The 20167-nt window shown below is 51.1% G+C and overlaps 2 protein-coding genes and 1 non-coding gene across 3 annotated transcripts; 1 reads left to right on the top strand and 2 right to left on the bottom strand.

The window, feature by feature from the left end:
• The first annotated feature begins 1052 nt into the window (after nucleotides 1-1052).
• On the top strand, nucleotides 1053-7598 carry GAMT (guanidinoacetate N-methyltransferase). Its single transcript, XM_063147087.1, has 6 exons — nucleotides 1053-1301; nucleotides 3450-3595; nucleotides 4756-4819; nucleotides 5941-6008; nucleotides 6550-6660; nucleotides 7271-7598. The coding sequence occupies exons 1-6, from the start codon at nucleotides 1118-1120 to the stop codon at nucleotides 7406-7408; spliced, it is 711 nt and encodes a 236-aa protein (XP_063003157.1). The 5' UTR covers nucleotides 1053-1117; the 3' UTR covers nucleotides 7409-7598.
• A 1214-nt stretch (nucleotides 7599-8812) lies between these two features.
• NDUFS7 (NADH:ubiquinone oxidoreductase core subunit S7) lies at nucleotides 8813-16810 on the bottom strand. The gene is made up of 8 exons (XM_063146950.1): nucleotides 16764-16810; nucleotides 15287-15323; nucleotides 14567-14635; nucleotides 14179-14299; nucleotides 13098-13277; nucleotides 11250-11296; nucleotides 9432-9520; nucleotides 8813-9032 (listed from the first exon to the last, which is right to left on the bottom strand). The coding sequence occupies exons 1-8, from the start codon at nucleotides 16780-16782 to the stop codon at nucleotides 8935-8937; spliced, it is 660 nt and encodes a 219-aa protein (XP_063003020.1). The 5' UTR covers nucleotides 16783-16810; the 3' UTR covers nucleotides 8813-8934.
• Nucleotides 16811-18381: 1571 nt separating this feature from the next.
• TRNAN-GUU (transfer RNA asparagine (anticodon GUU)) lies at nucleotides 18382-18455 on the bottom strand. Its single transcript has one exon. It is a non-coding gene; the product is annotated as a tRNA-Asn (tRNA).
• Between the last annotated feature and the right edge of the window lie 1712 nt (nucleotides 18456-20167).

The following is a 20167-nucleotide window of genomic DNA, read 5'->3' as shown; positions in this document are numbered from 1 at the left end:
TGTATGGAGTATTAGGGTGAGTTTCAGTTTTATAAACTGTCCCTATGGTTCTGGGCAGGGGGAAAGAATGGTAAAATGGTAGGGTGACCCTATGGGAAGGAGGACAGGGCTCCTGCAGCTTTAATAGTGGCATAGAAAAGGGGATTTCAGCAGGTGTCATTTGTATGCAGGCAGCACCTGGTGAAATTTCCTCTTCATCACAACAGTTAAAGCTGCAGGATTCCCTGTCCTCTTGACCAGATACAAAAGAGGGCAGGGCTCCTGCATCTTTAACTGTTGAAATGCAGAGGGGATTTCACCCAGTGCTGCATGCGTACAAAACGACACCTGCCGAAATCCCCTTTTCTATGCAACTGTTAAAGAGGCAGGAGCCCTGTCCTCCTTTTCCATACGGTCACCCTAAGTTAAAGCTGCTCTAGCTATAACTAGAGTGACCAGATCCAAAAGAGGGCAGGGCTCCTGCAGCTTGAACTGTTGTGATGCAGAGGGGATTTCACCATACACACAAAGGACACCTGCTGAAATTCCCTTTTCTACACAACTGTTAAAGACGCAGGAGCCCTGCCCTCCATTCCATATGGCGAGGTCAGGAAACGAAATGCAGAAAGTGACCGTCACGTTAGTGGCCATTCACCGTTATAAATGATGCATTTTCTGCTGTTAAACCAGTAAAATAGTTTTAGGTTTGATACGAAAGTAAGTACTGGAGATATTTCAGGTCCGTCCGTCCGTCCCCCAAATTCTCATTGTTTCCCCCAAAGAAAAATACAGGGTCTCCCCTCCGACCCATATGCCCCATGGCTTCAAACTTTCTGGAATTTCACATCTCTACACTAGATCCTTAATTCGGATTTACCAGGTAGGGGTTCAACATCTGTAATGGGTTGATTTCTCCGCCAGATGTCCCCTCCGTCCTTCCAACTTTGCAGCCCCACCGCCCTTTAAACTCAGCTTGAGCTGCCACCCACCCACCCTGTTTAAACTGCCCATTCAGCATTTCTCCCTGCCCCCTTCTCTATTTAAAACCCGCTCCTGAAGTCTGAGCGATTCCTTTTCCAGCCCCTCTCTCTCTCTCTCTCTCTCACCCTGCTGGCTTGGTTCTTCCAGCCCCTTCGCCATGGCTTCCTCCACCACTGCTCTCCCGATCTTTTCGGAAGGAGAAAACTGCACGCCTTCATGGAAAGAAGCCACCGCCGGCTACAATCCCACGGACACCCACTTGGAGATCCTGGGGAAACCGGTGATGGAGCGTTGGGAGACCCCCTACATGCATTCCCTCGCCACGGTGGCCGCCTCGAAAGGTACGGTGAGCGTGGCCAGCCTACCTTCTAGGGGTGGCGTGCCGTTCGCGTATCTGCACTCACACTTCGCTCCTCGAAGCTGGCCATCACAAACTACACCTCTCTTAAAGACAACCATCCCGTTCTCCCCTGCACCTGCCATGAAGACAGTTTATTTCCTGGCATCTGCAGTATTTATATTTTCTTTCTCTTTCTACCTTTCCGAACTTTGAGTTTCTTTCTTCACCCACCCACGTACGCACTTGGAGCAAAGTTGGAGACCTTTTAACGCCACATTGGTGGCATTGCAGCCGGGTTAAAAATAGCCATTCAGGGAAACCGCTCCCCTTGCCGGTTTCGCTTTGGGTGTCCCTCTTTTCCCGACAGCTGCAAGCCGGATATAACGGTGGCTCTGTCAGCTGCCGGCCCGTCTCTTCCAGCATTCAGTACGCTAGGAAGTGAACGCTTTCTCCAATGCCGACTTCACGTAGCCAAAACAGTACCATCCGCAAACACGCACCAGAAATACAAAAAGGACTTTAGGGGGGAATCCGAGGTGAGAGGTGGGAGAAAACCCCAAACAGCAGGCACAGCGGCTGCAGGATTCTGAGTGTATGGGGGGTGGAGAACCCCTCGGAAAAATGTAGGGGAGTTGTGGAATGGAGGATCCCGGGAAAGGGCCTGGCTGGCTAGAACTCCGGCTAGAACACGGCTTGGGACCACAATACCTGACAGAACGCCTCTCCCGACATGAACCTCCCCGTACCCTGCGCTCAACATCTAAGGCCCTCCTCCGAGTGCCTACTCCAAAGGAAGCTCGGAGGATGGCGACAAGGGAGAGGGACTTTTCAGTGGTGGCCCCCCAATTCTGGAACGATCTCCCTGACGAGGCTCGCCTGGCATCAATATCTTTTCGGCGCCAGGTCAAGACTTTTCTCTTCTCCCAGGCATTTAACAGCATTTAACAACGCTAAGTTTGTTTGTCTTTTAACGGACCCCAGAACTGTTGTTTTTATACTTTTTATGTTTATGATGGTTTACTTTTTAATGTTCCCTGTTTTAACTTTTGTACACTGCCCAGAAAGCTTCGGCTATGGGGTGGTATATAAATGTAATGAATCAATAAAATAAATAAATAAACCAGATTGTTTAACAATAGCAGGAAGTGGGGGAGACTCCACCAAAATCAGCCCTTAGAATCACCAGGACTAGGAACTTGCTTCGTTTTTTAAAGGGAATGTCTTTGGGCCCATGCAGTGCAGTGTTAAACTACAGAATGCGCTACCACACAGTGTGGTGATGGCCACTAATGTGGGTTGCTTGAAAAGTGGGTGAGAGAAATGCATGGAGGAGGAGGAGGAGGAGGAGGCAATCCATGGCTAAGATGGCTACAGTCTTCCTCCACGATCAGAGGCAGTATACTGGGGAACATGGGTGGGAGGGTGCTGTTGCATTCACCTCTTGGTTGTGGGTTTCCCGTTGGCCGCTGCATGAACAGAACACTGGACTAGATAGGAATTCGGTACGATGCAGTTCGGTACGATGCAGGATCACCTTTTGTTCTCGTCTTTATTTTCCTCCCCCCCCCCAAAAAATACTACAATCAGGGGTCATCCATACACGGCCCCGAAGCTGAAACTCTCTGGACGATTCGCAGAGATCAAAGCCCGTTAAAATACGTCGTGCGAAATGCAAAAGCGCCGACACGAAAACCTATAAAAGGTCAACACAAACGCAGACAACATCTCTCTCTCTCAAAAACAGCGGCTTGATGGGACATTCAGGACAGATGGAAGGAAGGGCTTTTGCACACGGCGCAGAGTGGAACTATGGAACTCGCTGCCACAAGATGTAGGGATGGCGACCGATTTGGATGGCTTTAAAATTGGACAAAGACCTGGAGAAGGCCATCAAGGGCTACTAGTCCTGACGGCTATGTGCTACCTCCAAGATCAGAGGCAGCGTGTTTATGTTCAGCAGTTGCTGGGGAACATGGGCGGGAGGGTGCTGGACAAAACTGGTCTGATGTGCATTGGCTCATCTTATATTCTCATGCTTGGCAAGAGCTTTTCCTGCCTTCGAAAGCTGCTGTCAGTCAGAGCAGGCAATATGGGTCTGGCTGCAACAACCATCCGACTAACCAGACTTCCCTTTTCCGTCTTTGCTCAGGGGGCCGTGTGCTGGAGGTGGGTTTTGGCATGGCCATTGCCGCCACCAAAATCGAAGAATTTGACATCCAAGAGCATTGGATCGTGGAGTGCAACGACGGAGTTTTCCAGCGACTGCTGGAATGGGCCAAGGTGCAGCCTCACAAGGTACAGTCAGAAGAGGCTCACGCAGGGCAGCCTGCTGGGACAGAGAGCTGCAAAAACACTCCAGGGCTGGGCTTTTGCCTTTATCGATTGCATTTCCATCATATATCACCTTTTTGAAGCTGATCAGGGTGGTTTGCAAAAAAGTTCCAAAAATAGAAACCGTAATCAAAGAGAAACGTCGCAAAACATTAAAAACAACAACCCGCAAACAGCGCGCTGGGTTATAACCAAGAGCGGCATGCAAGGAGTGTGCAAGGGATACACCTTTAAAGTAGGGGTGCAGAATGTCTTTTAGGCTGAGGGCCAAGATCCAATTTGACGAAGCTTTCCTACTAAAATACTTTAGCTTAAAGTATGCGTGATTCAGGACAAACTAAAAATAAGTCCTTCACACAGCGCAGAGTTAAACTATGGAACTCACGACCACAAGATGTAGTGATGGCCACCCATTTGGATGGCTTTCAAAGGGGGGTTGGATCGATTCCTGGAAGAGGAGAAGGCTGTCGGTGGCTGCCAGCCCTGATGCTTGTGTGCCGTCTCCAGTATTCGAGGTAGGAAGCCTGTGTGCACCAGTTGCTGGGGAACATGGGCGGGAGGGTGCTGTTGCACCATGTCCTACTTGTTCATCCCTGGCCGATGGCTGCCTGGCCACTGTGTGAACAGAGCGCTGGGCTAGATGGACCCTGGGTCTGACCCAGCAGGGCTCTTCTGATATTCTTATAGATCTTTTTGCTGTCTAAAATTCCAACCTGTGTGTGTGTGTGTGAACTGCTGAAAAGCCGGGAAACTTCTACACAATAAGCACTCAGGGAAAAGGGGTATGACCCTCTGGGAAACCCCAGAGGGTCTGGAATGGGGCCCCAGATCTCGTTTTGGTCGTTAAACCTGCCCTGTTGGCAACGCTGGTGTCCTTCAGGAGTGCTGAATGTCTTCCGGGCCCTTGAGTAACTTCTGGTTTGCAAACGGGAGCCTGTTTTTGAGCGTTACTCACTCTGCATCTGCCCTTTCACCCAGACTAACCCAAGTGGGTTAAACAGCAACTGAGCCGTGTTGCACAAACGATCCGAGACGTTTGTCCGGTTACTGAGTACGCGTCTCCGCCTGGTCACTCATTGACCGGTCCTAACTTGCATCCCTCCTGCTCTGATTTCCTTCCCAAGGTCGTCCCCTTGAAAGGGTTGTGGGAAGACGTTGTCCCGACTCTGCCCAGTGAACACTTTGACGGTAAGAGCACGCCTTCGGATAGCCGGGCCCCGAAAGTTACAGGCCGGCATTCTGTTGGGACAACATTTAAGTGGAGGATGCAGTTGATGCAAACACGATTCCCCCAAATTCCCTCTTTGGCACAGCCTGGAACCCTAAGACAGGGGGTCGGGGAAGGAGGCGGAGCCAGGAAAGAGGGGAGTGGCCAGGGAAGGGGTGTGGCACAGCTCTGGTCACCACACCTACAAAAAACGATATTATAGAGCTGGAAAAAGTGCAGAAAAGCGCAACTCAAATGATGAAGGAGCATCTCCCCTAGGAGGGATGGTTACACCAACTGGGACTGTTTAGCTTGGGGAAAAGGATTCTGAGGGGAGACAGGATAGAGGTGGACAAAATGATGCCTGGTGCGGAGAAGGTGGACAGGGAGACATTTTTCTCTTTCTCCCATAATACTAGGATCCATGAAGCTGATGGGTGGAAGATTCAGGACAGATCAAAGGAAGGACGGAGCGGAGTTAAACTGTGGAACTCACTACCACAAGATGTAGTGACGGCCACCAATTTGGAAGGGTTTAAAAGGGTGTTGGATAAATTCCTGGAGGAGGAGAAGGCGATCCATGGTTACTAACCCTGATGGCTACGTGCTACTCCAGTATCTGAGGCAGTAAGCCTGTGTGCAACAGTTGCTGGGGAACATGGGTGGGAGGGTGCTGTTGCACAGAGTGCTGGACTAGATGGACCCTCAGTTTGATCCAGCAGGGGTCTTCTGATGTCCGTATGCCGTCTAGAGAACCCGGGAGCGCCTGCCTTAGCGCACGTGCACACACACTCACGGATTGAGGTTGTGCATCCGTCATAAAGGAAATCAATTTGGAGGTGCAGAATGTACAATTCTTGTATCAGGCGCTTTTTTCTGTATAATCCTGCACCTACTGTTCCTTTAGGGAGGGCCATCTGGCAAACCCAGAAGGCAGGATTTGACCCGTGGGTCCTGAGTGCACGTTTCATGCCCTGAATCCCAGCAGACAAAGCGTTCTTTTGCTATACCCCTATCTTCTGGATGTAGGGAAATTTGGCAGTATTCACCAGGGTGTCGGGATCCTCTTTGGAGATCTAAAATGTTGGCCTTTCCCCTCCAGGGATCCTCTACGACACGTACCCGCTGTCGGCAGATACTTGGCACACACACCAATTCGGCTTCATCAAGGTGAGATGTGTTAACAATTCAAACCGGATTCCTTTCTTTCTTTTCCCCACACTTCGAGAAGGAAGGAGCGTGTTCAGAGGAGGGCAACCAGGATGATCAGGGGTCTGGAAACAAAGCCCTATGAAGGGAGATTGAAAGAACTGGGCATATTTAGCCTGGAGAAGAGAAGGTGGAGGGGAGACATGAGAGCCATCTTCAAGGACTTGAAAGGTTGTCCCACAGAGGAGGGCCAGGATCTCTTCTTGATCCTCCCAGAGTGCAGGACACGGAATAACGGGCACAAGTTAAAGGAAGCCAGATTCCGGCTGGACATCAGGAAAAATGTCCTGACGGTTAGAGCAGTACGACAAAATGTCAGGAAATATTTCCTGGCTGTTAGAGCAGGACGACAATGGAACCAGTGACCTAGGGAGGTGGTGGGCTCTCCCTCACTCGAGGCCTTCAAGAGGCAGCTGGACAACCCTCTGTCAGGGATGCTTTAAGACAGATTCCTGCAGCAGGGGGTTGGACTGGATGGCCTTTGTTTTTGTCGCTGCTGCAGAGCCATGCCTATCGCCTCCTGAAACCCGGCGGAGTCCTCACCTATTGTAACCTGACCTCTTGGGGCGACCTACTCAAGAGCAAGTATTCTGACATCGAGACAATGTTTCAGGTGAGGCTGGGGCAAAGCCAGAGGGAGGGCACTTTCCTCCTGCGTTGTGGCATCAACGGATGGGGGCCCAGCAGGGAATGGGGCTGGGTGGGGGTGAGTGAGTGTGGAATGGTGCCATCCGGGAATTGTAGAGCTGGAGCCACACCACAGACCTATGCTGGTCGGGCAGGTGCTCCATTGCTCCGACAGGGAATCTGCAGCCTTCTAAAGAGCACTGGCTAAGAGGTGGTATAGAAACGTAAACCAATAATAAATTATAGATTTCAGACTACATGTCCCATCATCCCTTGCCCATGCTGGCTGTGCATAATGGAAGATGTAGTTCAGGAGTGCAGAACACTCTTGTCTATGGGGAATCTCCCCGCTAGCAAAAGCATCTGGGGAACCCCCACTGGAGGAAATACCACTATCTCCCCGCTAGCAAAAGCGTCTGAGGAATCCCCACTGGAGGAGATACCACTATCTCCCCGCTAGCAAAAGCGTCTGAGGAATCCCCACTGGAGGGGATACCGCTATCTCCCCGCTAGCAAAAGCGTGTCCTCTCAATATCTGTTGTCAGTAGAGTGCGGCCAAAGAGCTGCCCGTTTTGAACTCTTGCTTTCCTCGCCAGGAATCGCAAGTCGCGCACCTGGTGGAAGCCGGCTTCAAGAAAGAGAACATCCGCACCTCCGTTATGGATCTCGTCCCCCCGCTTGACTGCAGATACTATTCCTTCCCCAAGATGATCACCCCTGCCCTTGTCAAATAGACGGCAGCCCCGTGCCCGGACGAGGAACAGCAGAAGAGAAACCAGTGTCGGCGAACAAGCAGCCGAGAGGCAGTGGGGGCAGAGAGATCGCGTTCTCTCTTCAGGAGACAGGGACCTTAGTGTATAGCGGAGCCCTCGGGGCCCGGACAGAGCTGCGATTTGATCAAGAGAATTTGTTCATAGTACCCTTTTCCGTATCGTGTCTTTCTCTCTCTCTGCTCACTGGTATATCACTATCAGCTAATTGGTGTGTCAGTTGGCCTACCAACATTTTCCGGAGGTTTGGAAAGGCTACCAAGTTCAGTATCGTCTCTCCGCAGCCTTCTCCAAACCGATGTGTCGGATTGCACGGCTGCGAACGATGGGCCTTTGAGTCCTGCACATCCAGAGGGAGCTCGGTTGGGGAAGGATTTCAGAAAAGGGACTTTCCCAGCCGGGTCTGGAGAAGTTGGGGATTGAATCCGGCACCTTCTACACACAGAGCAAGGACTCTACCACCGAAAGAGTCCTTCTCCTGATAATGTTTTTGGAAAGAAAGGCTGATTTAAACGGAAATATTTTCAGTCTACCTTGGTATTGTCTGCACCAGAGGTGGGCAACTTGTAGCCCAATAAATGTTTTGGCTTGAGACTCTCATCATCCCTCACCATTGGCCATGCTGGCTGAGGCTGATGGGAATTGTAGGCCCAAACATCTGGAAGGCCACGAGTTGCTCACCCCTGGTTTACTGCTTCCTTCTCTTGTCCGTCCCGGTGAGAAAAATGGTAACGGACACCACGTTTAGAATTCAGAGAAAATCAGCGTTGGCTTTAAAAAACAAGTTTCTAGCCCTCATGGTGGAGGTAAAAAAAAGCATGAAGCCATGAAGGCTGTCCCCTAAGGAATCCCAGAAGCAAGTTGTGGCAGGCAGATAGGAAGGCGGTGATATTCAGACCCCGGGGGCTGTGGAATTCCCTGCTTTCCCTAAATCCTCCCCACTCAACTCTACCTTCTTTTTTAAATGAACGTGTCCCCTCTGTTGGATCAAGGTATTCTGAGTAACAACGGCAGGAGACTGGGGGGAGATTCACGACAAATAAACGGAAGAATTTCTTCACATAGTGTATAGCTAAACTATGGAACTCACTGCCACAAGAGGTAATGACGGCCACCGATTTGGATGGCTTTTAAAGGGGGTTGGAGAATTTCCTGGAGAAGGCGATCCATGGCTGCTAGCCCTGATGGCTCTGTGCTACGTCAGTATGCCTCTGTACACCAGTTGCTGGGGAACGTGGGTGGGAGAGTGCTGTTGCACCATGTCCTGCTTTGTTGGTTCCTGGTTGGCCACTGTGTGAACAGAATGCTGGACTAGATGGACCCTCAGTCTAATTCTTATGAGAAAAAAGCAGTGTATCAAGCTAATAATTTATATATAGATAGTTGCAACTTTATTGGAAAGCGCGTGTGCAAAACGGTTCAAACTGTGCGCTACGGATACAGACAGGCTGCTTCTCGGGCCGGCGGCTTATTCCTAAAACCGGCGGCCGCTACTTCCGGTACCAGATCTGGAGCCGCTTCTCTCGCTTGATCTTCTTCTGGAGTTGCAGGATCCCGTAAAGGAGGGCTTCGGCCGTGGGAGGGCAACCTGCAGGAAGGGAAACGGGGACAATGTCGGGTTAGCGCCCAGTCTCCCCCTGGCCGCAACGCCGAGGCCTCCGCGAACCCGCTCTCCATCACAGGCGCCTCGGCTCTCCCGTGCAAAATTGTGCGCACAAACGCAGGCGGAAGAGCCGTAAGCTTTGGGTAGCTTTGTAAATAAGCCCACAAAGGGTTACTAGCCTGCAAAATATATATATATATATATATATATATATATGTATTACGAGCCTGCTGGGGGATTGGCAAAGGAGCGACAGATCTGCCTTGCTCTGGCAACTCACTTCCTTTCTGTATCCGGCAGAGAGGAGGCTCTCTGTCCCTCCCTCACTGCCCACTCGCCGGCGTTCAATTCGCTGCCACTGGACGTGTTTCCGTTTTGGCTTACCTGGCACATAGATGTCCACTGGCACTATCCGGTCACAGCCCCGCACCACAGAGTAAGAGTAGTGGTAGTAGCCCCCGCCGTTGGCGCAGCTGCAGAGAGAGAGACAAAAAAGGAGGAACGTTTGGGGGCCTGTTTTTAAAGTCGCCCTGCGCAAACGGGAAACGGGTCGATGTCCACCGACGAGATTATTTTGATGTTTCAAAGCCGAGAGTCCTACGAGCAGCTTTCGGGAGAAAAATCAATAAAAATGCAGTGGGTCAGCTCAGCTCCGGACCCTCTCCCCCCCCCCCCCCGGGACCCCTAAAAGGAGTGGGATGCAAGGGTTTTGCATCCACGAGGGGGGCGGCAGAAATAGTAGCAAAGGCTACTACTGGGTATAACATAACCCTACCCACTAATCCTGAAAACTACTATAACGTAGGGCTGTGCACGGACCCCCGATCAGCTTCGTGGCCTGATCCAGAAAATCTAGATCGGGCCCAATCCCAATGCCCATCCCCTGCTCCGCTCTGCATGGATGGCAGTGGCAGGTAAGCCACCCCCTTACCTGTGTCTGTCGTCGCGGGCTTCAATTGAGGCCCCGGCTTGAAGCCGGAAGAGGCTTCGGCCTTCACTTCCGGCTTCAACCGGGGCCTCAATTGACGCTCACGATGGATGCAGGTAAGCCTCCCTCCTCCCTGCCCCCTTACCTGGCAGCGCCGGAGGCACCAGGTAGACCAAACCCCCCGCCCCCTTACCTGCGTCCATCGTGGGCTTCAATTGAGACCCCGGCTTGAAGCTGGAAGAGGCTTCAGCCTTCACTTCCGGCTTCAACTGGGGCCTCAATTGACGCCCGCGACGGACGCAGGTAAGCCTCCTTCCTCCCTGCCCCCTTACCTGGCAGCGCCGGAGGCACCAGGTAGACCAAACCCCCCCGCCCCCTTACCTGCGTCCATCGTGGGCTTCAATTGAGACCCCGGCTTGAAGCTGGAAGAGGCTTCAGCCTTCACTTCCGGCTTCAACTGGGGCCTCAATTGACGCCCGCGACGGACGCAGGTAAGCCTCCTTCCTCCATGCCCCCTTACCTGGCAGCGCCGGAGGCACCAGGTAGACCAAACCCTCCCTCCCCCTTACCTGCGTCCATCGTGGGCTTCAATTGAGACCCCGGCTTGAAGCTGGAAGAGGCTTCAGCCTTCACTTCCGGCTTCAACTGGGGCCTCAATTGACGCCCGCGACGGACGCAGGTAAGCCTCCTTCCTCCCTGCCCCCTTACCTGGCAGCGCCGGAGGCACCAGGTAGACCAAACCCCCCCGCCCCCTTACCTGCGTCCATCGTGGGCTTCAATTGAGACCCCAGCTTGAAGAGGCTTCAGCCTTCACTTCCGGCTTCAACTGGGCCTCAATTGACGCCCGCGACCGACGCAGGTAAGCCTCCCTCCTCCCTTACCTGGCTCCATTGCCGTCGCAGCAGGGACTGTAGTGGCAGCGCCAGATGAGTCCCCCTCCTCCCCCACTTTCCTGCATCCGGAGCTCCGGATTGAGGTGATCCTCTTCGCCTCGATCCGCAGCCCCCCCCTCTTCACCTTCGCCTTTTCCGGAGGCGAATCAGGCTGCCTCGCTACTGCTTCTCCAAACCGAAGAGAAGCGGAGCACAGCCTTACTGTAAGGGACTCTGTGTGTTGTGTGTGTGGAATGCTCTCTCTTTCTCTCTCTCACACACGCACACACACACATTACCAGAAAATCAGCCCCTCAAGCAGCGTCTTTTCAGCAGTGGCCCCATATTTATGGAAACTCACACACTCCCCGACAACAGCGAAATACTAAGAAAGGTCTTTACCTCCCCATGGACACCACGTAACGCGGCTCAGGCATCTGGTCGTAGACCTGGCAAGACAGAAATTGGGTACGCTTTGCATTCGGGACTCCTGCTGCGTTAGAGCAGGTCAGAGTATGGTCCTCTGACATCGTAATTTGCGTGGTCCAGGGGACGAAACGGGCAAAAGATCAGATCAACGAAAACAGTTCAACCACGCTCTTTTTTCCCTCAGCCTAACCTACCGAGAGGCTGTGGAGATAAAATGGCATCTCTGGGCTTAGAAATTAGCACGTTCACCAGCACACGGCAATGCCGGTTGTATTGTATAGGGAGGCAGCGTGGTTCAAGTGTTGGACTGGGACATGGGAGACCTTGATTCTAGTCCCTCACAGCCATGAAGCTCACTGGATGACTTTGGGCTGACCCATGCAGTCTCAGCCCTCACCGACCTCACAGGGGTGTTATGGGGACAAAATGGGGAAAAGGATCGTGTACGTTGTTTCGGGCTCCTCGGATGAAAAGGCAGAATATAGCTGTCATAAATAAATAGAGCGTCACCCAAGAAGAGAGACTGAGAAAAGGTTCCCTTGCAGTGGTTTTATCCAGGGTGCTCAACCTCGTTTAACCCACATGATGGCCCTGGGAAGCTCTCGGGGGCCGCATTCCAGTGGTGGGAGGGGCAATGGGCCGGGGCGACTTTGGGCTCAGAGCTGTTACTGAGAGTAATTCAGCCTTGGGAGAAGAATTTCAGCCTTTTAAAAGGGGGGGGGAGGGGAACTATGCAAAAGCCAGTAAATCAAACAATTATTGGACAGGGAAAACGGGGCGCTGACAAGCTGAATATGAGCCAACAGTGCGATAGGGCTGCAAGAAAGGCAAATGCTATTTTGGGCTGCATTCATAGAAGTATAGCTTCCAAATCGCGGGAGGTCCTGGTTCCTCTCTATTTGGCCCTGGTTAGGCCTCATCTAGAGTATTGCGTCCAGTTCTGGGCTCCACAATTCAAGAAGGACGCAGACAAGCTGGAGCGTGTTCAGAGGAGGGCAACCAGGAGGATCAGGGGTCTATGAGGAGAGACTGAAAGAACTGGGCAAGTTTAGCCTGGAGAAGAGAAGGCTGAGGGGAGACATGAGAGCACTCTTCAAATACTTGAAAGGTTGTCACACAGAGGAGGGCCAGGATCTCTTCTCGATCCTCCCAGAGTGCAGGACACGGAATAACAGGCTCAAGTTAAAGGAAGCCAGATTCTGGCTGGACATCAGGAAAAACTTCCTGCCTGTTAGAGCAGTACGACAATGGAGGTTTACTAGCAGTTACCTAGGGAGGTTGTGGGCTCTCCCACACTAGAGGCCTTCACGAGGCAGCTGGACAGCCATCAGTCAGGGTTGCTTTAGGGTGGATTCGTGCATTGGGCAGGGGGTTGGACTCAATGGCCTTAGAGGCCCCTTCCAACTCTACAATTCTATGATTCTATGAAAGCATTCTAAGGAAATAAAAATGAAAGACTTAAAAAGATCGAAGGAAGGAAGGAAGAGAAAGAAAGAATTAAAAGGAAGCCAGATTCCAGCTGGACATCAGGAAAAACTCCCTGACTGTTAGAGCAGTATGACAAAACATCAGGAAAAACTCTCTGACTGTTAGAGAAGGACGACAATGGAACCAGTTGCTTGGTGAGGTTGTGGGCTCTCCCACACTAGAGGCCTTCAAGAGGCAGCTGGACAAGCATCTGTCAGAGATGCTTTAGGGTGGATTCCTGCATTGAGCAGGGGGTTGGACTCGATGGCCTTAGAGGCCCCTTCCAACTCTGCTATTCTGTGATTCTATGAAAGGGAAAAGGGGAGGGGGCGGGGAAAGGAAAAGGGGGCATACCTTCCGGAGGGCAGGCGCCATCTTGTTGGTCAACGTGCCTGCCACAATCATGACGTCGGATTGCCGGGGGCTGGCTCGGAAGACCACCCCGAAGCGATCCATGTCGTAGCGCGGGGCAGCCATGTGCATCATTTCGACAGCGCAGCAAGCCAAGCCGAACGTCATGGGCCACAAAGAGCTCTGTGGGGCAGGGTGGGTGGGGAGAGAGCACAGGGAGGTCAGGGCGCCCCGACGCCGTTTCCCGCTCCTCCGAGTCTTCCCCCTGCGTCCCTTTGGGCTAGCGTCCCCACTTTCCCGCCAACGTTTTAGCACGGCCTTATTAAAAAGAACCACGACCCAAGGTGCTTTAGCGGCCAACGCAAAGGAGGACTCCATAAAGGAACTGGGCAGGAAAGTCTTTGGGTCCCAAGCGGTTTGCGCAAAGCGTCGAAGGCAGGAGGGCCAGGAAACCAAATTTAAAACCGCTGCGTGGAATCCTTGGGCAGCAGGCAAAATGCCGGACTGATAAAAGTCCCATCGGCTGTTGGCGACAATTCAGACCACACGTTCGTCAACGCAGTGTGAGAACTCCACTCAACGGTTGAGTTTTTCAGGGCTGCTCCCCACACGACACGTTCTAACTCCACCGTTGTGGGACTGTGGGCTCCCGTGGAGTTGAGTGAAATCCATCACGGCATTTGATTGACAGTTCCTCCCCCGGGTCCTCCCGACGGTACCCCATCAGCCGCTGCTGCAAAAAAACCCAATCCTGGCGGCTCTACTAGAACGGCACTTGCTCCTTTCGCCGCTCTTGCCAGGGAACTCTGTAGTCGGTGGGGAAAATCAAGGCAAGGGGAAACTCCACGGAGCCCGCCACACGACAGTCGTGCAGGAACGCCTCTCTGCATCGCGTGGAGCGTTTTCCAAAAAGACTCCACCGTGGGGTGGAGTTTTCCCGCCAGACATTTCTCAACAGTGCTGTAAAAACCGCGGTTGAGAAACGTGTGGTCGGAACTGAGCCGAAGTCTGTAGAATTGCAGGATCCTTCTTGGGGAAGGAGGAAAAAGCCCTTTTAGGGGGATGGGGAAGACCCCCAACTCACCCGACGGGCCCAGTTGATCAAGTCATCGAGCTTGGTGATGACGTACTCTCCTCGGCTGGTGGGCACGTAGGACTTCTTCTGCACCACCGCGCTGCTCTTCTGCTGAACTGGGGCAGGGCTGCTAGAAAGGCAACAGGGTGAGAATAACAAAGCCCCTTCCCCGGGGAACAGCCGGCGTTCGACACCCAGCTTCTGCAGCACCCTTCGAGACCAACACCCTAAACGGTGCTCTCCAAACGCTTTGGACTCCTGACCACTGGCCATGCTGGCTGATGGGGCTGAAAGCCCCCATGTCTAAAGACCACCGCTCCCCCACACTGGCTCTCGGCGCCCCCTCCCTGCCCCACCCCAATTTCATTACATCCGGGATCCTTGGAGCCGGGAATACCTCTCGGCGCTGTCCGTGGTGGGCGTCTGGTGGAGCGAGCGGATGGGGGCAGCGGACGCTGCGACCGGCCTGTTTGACGGGAGGAGAGCCAACAGTTACCAAGTCTAACAGGTTATCACACAGAGGAAAAGTCCTCCAATCCGATGCATGCTTACCGGCCTACAATCCAATGCATGTTTAGAGAAAGAAAAGTCCTACAGCTCCCAGCATTCCCCAGCCAGAATGCTGAGAGTTGTAGGACTTTTCACTGTAGCTACACTACTCCCTGATTTAGCGCATCAGAAAATATTCTTGGTAAAAATTCCCAGAAGAGAAATGTCTGGATTTGGAAATGCCTCCGATTCAGAATTTTCTGGGCCACCCATGCCCACTGACTCACCTGGGAAGGATCCACAGGTCAGACCTGAGATTTCTGCCAAATTCCACTTGCCCATCTTGGCACCTACAAGCCCAGACCCTCGCTCCAACCCTCCTTTTGCGTGCTGAGATTACATTGTGCTAAAGGGCTTATTTATTTATTTATTTATTTATTTATTATTTATTACATTTCTATACCGCCCAATAGCCGGAGCTCTCTGGGCGGTTCACAAAAATTAAAACCATTCAAAGTATAAAACAACAGTATAAAACCATAATATAAATACAATATAAAAGCTCAACCAGATAAAAACAACTCCCTTCCTTCTTTGCGACTGGTATAAGTGACTGGGGCGCACGTACCTCCAAAGGCACCAGCCGCGTGGGGCCGCACGAGACACTGGAAAGAAAACACAGAATCGCGGCATGAGGAGGAGGAAACACAGGCTGGCTGCAGATACGCGGGACGGTGTGGAATTACAAAGCTGGTCATGTCAACAGTGTGTCAACAGCGGCCCGGCCTGAAAGGCCAGGAATATGGGACTCTCCCACCAACTGGGAGCTGGCTGGCACAGGGAGGATACTTCACAAGCCCCTCTTGCATGAGGCCCAGTGACTTCCCAGTTCTACGGGGAGCAAGCAGTTAATGAAGAAAGCGATTTTTTGGATCTGAGGGCCAAGTGAAAGAAACGGACCCTCTCGGCTGCTGAGTTTCCCAACTATAATTCTATACAGACTTATTTATTAAGACATCTGTACTTTTTTTAAAATAATGCTTTATTTGTGGTGTTGGAGGAAAATTCTGAGAGTGCCTTGGACTGCAAGAAGATCAAACCAGTCCGTACTCCAGGAAATAAAGCCAGACGGCTCACTTGAGGGAATGGAATTAAAGGCAAAACGGAAGTACTTTGGCCACATAATGAGAAGACAGGAGACCCTGGAGAAGAGGCTGATGCTAGGGAAAGTGGAAGGCAAAAGGAAGAGGGGCCGACCAAGGGCAAGATGGATGGAGGATATTCTGGAGGTGACAGACTTGACCTTGGGGGAGCTGGGGGTGCCGACGGCCGACAGAAAGCTCTGGCGTGGGCTGGTCCATGAAGTCACGAAGAATCAGAAGCGACTGAACGAATAAACAACAAAAAACATTTGTTTTAATAAGAAAGACCATTCTTCTTCTGCACTTTTTAAAATTCTTTATTTTTCTTGGTCATGCTTTTAGCCTCCATTCTTCCTTTGCATGCGTTTATCCTCCATTCTTCCTCTGCATGTTTTTGTTCTTCATTCTTCTTCTGCATGCGTTTATCCTTCATTCTTCTTCTGCAAGTTTTTATTCTTCATTCTTCTTCTGCATGTTTTTATTCTTCATTCTTCTGCATGCATTTATCCTTCACTCTTCTTCTGCATGTCCCCCCCAATGCTTTATTTATTCTTCTGCCTACTTTGATCCTCCATTCTTCTTCTTCTTCTTCTTCCTTTACTTACTCATCCCTTTCATGGATCCGCTGCCTTCCCAGGCAAACCCCCCAAGCGCCACTACACAGGCTCATGCGTTTCTCCCTGCTTGGGCATAAACCCAGTCTCCAGCTTCCAGCAGCCTTGAGTGTGTTTGTGTGGGAAGAGGGGGGGGGGCACTTAAGTTTCCAAAGAGGAAAACAAAATCAAAATAAACAGAGTGTGTGTGTTTGTGTCCCTCCCAAGCATACACCCCCCTTCCTTCCTTCCTTCCCTCCCAGGGGGCTCCTGGCCACCCTGGGTGGCTACCACTTGCCCCTGGGTGGCTACCACTTGCCCACCTCCCTCCCCCTGCCTGACTCGCCCTCCCCACGGCCTGCAGGCTCACCAGGCAGGGCAGCAGCCATCCTCCTCCTCCTCCTCCTCCTCCTCTTCCAGCCCTTCAATCCACCTCTGGCTGCGGTGCGGCCCCCAAAGCGCTCCGGGTAGGAACCGAGGCCGACGCGCCCGAGCGTTCCGGAGAGGAAAGGCGGGGAGGAGCGGCTGCGTCTGCCCCCTGGCGGCCCGCGGAGGGAGAGGCACCTGCCACGTGACCTGGCTCTACTTTCCTGCCTAAGCTATTCTCAACCCCATAACACTGAATTCACAGGGGAGGGGAGGGGAGGGGGTGTCCATCCCAGGGAGGGCAGGGGGATTTACCCCCGAGTAGACATGCAAACAGCCCCTTTTCCTTCTCTCTCTTTCTCCCTCCCATTGCAACTTTGGGAGAAAAGGGGTTTAGGGTGCATGTTTAGAGGGGAGGGGGAGGTCCTACAACCCTATGCATATTTAGAGAGAAAAGCCCGACAATTTCCAGCCTGCTTCAGGCAGCTGTGGGATTTAGGGTGCACTCCTGTACAGGTTTAGAGAGAAAGGTACTACAACTCCCAGCATGCTCCAGGCAGCCGTGAAGTTTAGGGTGCACTCCTGTACTACAACCCCCAGCATGCTCCAGGCAGCTGTGGGATTTAGGGTGCACTCCTGTACATGTTCAGAGAGAGGAAAGTACTACAACCCCCAGCATGGTCAAGGCAGCTGTGGGATTTAGGGTGCACTCCTGTACTACAACTCCCAGCATGCTCCAGGCAGCCGTGAGATTTAGGGTGCACTCCTGTACTACACCTCCCAGCATGCTCCAGGCAGCCGTGAGTTTTAGGGTGCACTCCTGTACAGGTTTAGAGAGAGGAAAGTACTACAACCCCCAGCATGCTCCAGGCAGCTGTAGGATTTAGGGTGCAAAATCGTATGCATGTTTAGAGAGGGTGGGGGGAAATTCCTACAATCCTATGCATGCTTAGGAGAGGAAAAAGTCCTGCAATCCTGTTCATGCTTAGCGAGAGAAAATGTCCCACAACCTTATGCTTTTAATAATGTATTGGTTTTGAATGTTTTGATCGGTTGTATGTATTTTGTGGTGTTTGTGTTGTGCCCCGCCTCGATCCGGAGGGAGAGGCGGCTAACAAATATATATTTTTAATTATATTATGATGATGATGATGATGATGATGATGATGATGATGATGCATGTTTAGAGAGGAAAAAGTCCTACAATCCTATGCATGTTTATAGAGAGGAAAAAGTCCTACAATCCTATGCATGTTTATATAGAGGAAAAAGTCCTACAATCCTATGCATCTTTAGAGAGAAAAGTACTACAACTCCCAGCATGCTGGGAGTTGTAGTACTTTTCTTTCTAAACATACACAGGATTTTACACCCTTACGTATCTTCTCTGCTCCCACCCTATTACTATATATTTCTCTTCCCAGATCAGATTTCTTCTCCCTTTTTTGCAATTGGCCAGCAAATGCAGCTGCCATGCAGTTCCTCCTGCAAGCCCTTTCATGCCTGGTCCTGCAAATTGCAAAGGAGCGACCCCCTCTCAATGCAATGGTGGTGGGGGTGGGATTGTATTGAAAAATCTTGCAGCAAAACAAGGAAATAAATAAAAACATCCACTTCTGCCGCGTCCCTGGGTGGGCTCGAACCACCAACCTTTCGGTTAACAGCCGAACGCGCTAACCGATTGCGCCACAGAGACCCAGCTGCCACCCTGCCTTCACCTGCTGCCCTTAGAAATAAATGCGCCACCTCCTTGCAGGCGTCAACTGCAGAAATATACAGAACTTGGAAGGTTTAAATGGAGCTTGGGAGCCCTCCCCTGTGCAGATGATGAAAGGGGCTATGGCTGTATTTAAGGCATAGCTAAGCTCTTATTAGCAGAAGCTCCCGAAGCCAAAGACATACAATGTTCATTAATTCTTATTATTAATTTTCTATTTTGGTCAGGCCTCATCTTGAGCATTGCGTCCAGTTCTGGGCTCCACAATTCAAGAAGGACGCAGACAAGCTGGAGCGTGTTCAGAAGAGGGCAACCAGGAGGATCAGGGATCTATGAGGAGAGACTGAAAGAACTGGGCAAGTTTAGCCTGGAGAAGAGAAGATTGAAGGGAGACATGATAGCACTCTTCAAATACTTAAAAGGTTGTCACACAGAGGAGGACCAGGATCTCTTCTCGGTCATCCCAGAGTGCAGGACACGGAATAAGGGGCTCAAGTGACAGGAAGCCAGATTCCGGCTGGACATCAGGAAAAACTTCCTGGCTGTTAGAGCAGTACGGCAATGGAACCAGTGACCTAGGGAGGTGGTGGGCTCTCCCACCCTAGAGGCCTTCAAGAGGCAGCTGGACAACCCTCTGTCAGGGATGCTGTAGGGTGGATTCCTGTGTTGAGCAGGGGGTTGGACTCGATGGCCTTGTAGGCCCCTTCCAACTCCTAGGATTCTTTATTTCTATACCATCCAGTAGCTGAAGCTATGTGAAAAACATACATTACTGTAGCAGTCTATTTCTATACAATAGCTTCTTTGGCATAGTATGCCAAAGATATACTATGTTATAGTATAGTAATTATTATTTTTAATGATCTTTTTTATTTAGTTATATTTCGATATCTATTAGCAGAAGCTCTTTATGCCAAAATATAGTGTTATAGTATAATTATTACTCTTAATATTATTAATTAATTTTCTATTTTGTTATGTTTTTGCTTCTTTTATTTCTATAACCAGAGAAAAGCATCCAAGTCAAATCAAAAGAAGGGAGCAACAGGTCAAGATGCAGAGATTTATTTGTACAAAGTCCAACGCGTTGCAGCCTGTGTTCCCCTTCCAAAGGCCTTCTTCAGGGAATTATTAGAAGATGTCTGCAGATTTTCCTCTTGCAATAAACTTATTTTCCTCCTCCCTCCCAACACCTTTTCCTTTTATGATGTGTCTACTAATAATCATGTTTTAGGAACGCCCAGGAGTTGCTTCCTTGGGGGAGGAGGGGACTACAGATAAATTCTATACTGGAACAGCCTTTAAAATTCACTGGCGTGTACGCGCTTTTAAATTCGCGACCTGCTACGTAGACATTGACCCATTTAAACAGATTCTCGGTGTACATTTGACAGCTAAAAGACGGATATGACAACAGTGGAAACACAAACTTTCCCCTCCTACAATGCAAACAGACTGAGGACTTTACGCTTTCAATGTTTGAATGAGTAGCACAGAGACATCGCCCTCCAACGGATACTTTTCGCTCCCCATCTGTTTTCCCTTTCATGTCAAGTCTCTTTAGATTGGAAACCTTTTTATTCGTTGCAGTATATGTACGCCGCTCAGACGCTTTTTTTGGCTGAGGAACGGGATAGAAATATTTTTAGGAGCACCAAACGTACCAAATGCTGAGGCTGTTGCCACAAGAT

This window comes from Elgaria multicarinata, chromosome 23 (assembly GCF_023053635.1).
Source record: "Elgaria multicarinata webbii isolate HBS135686 ecotype San Diego chromosome 23, rElgMul1.1.pri, whole genome shotgun sequence".
Taxonomy (NCBI): Eukaryota; Metazoa; Chordata; class Lepidosauria; order Squamata; family Anguidae; genus Elgaria; species Elgaria multicarinata.
The sequence above is the reverse complement of the archived record's forward strand: the minus strand, read 5'-3'. Positions and strand labels throughout refer to the sequence as shown.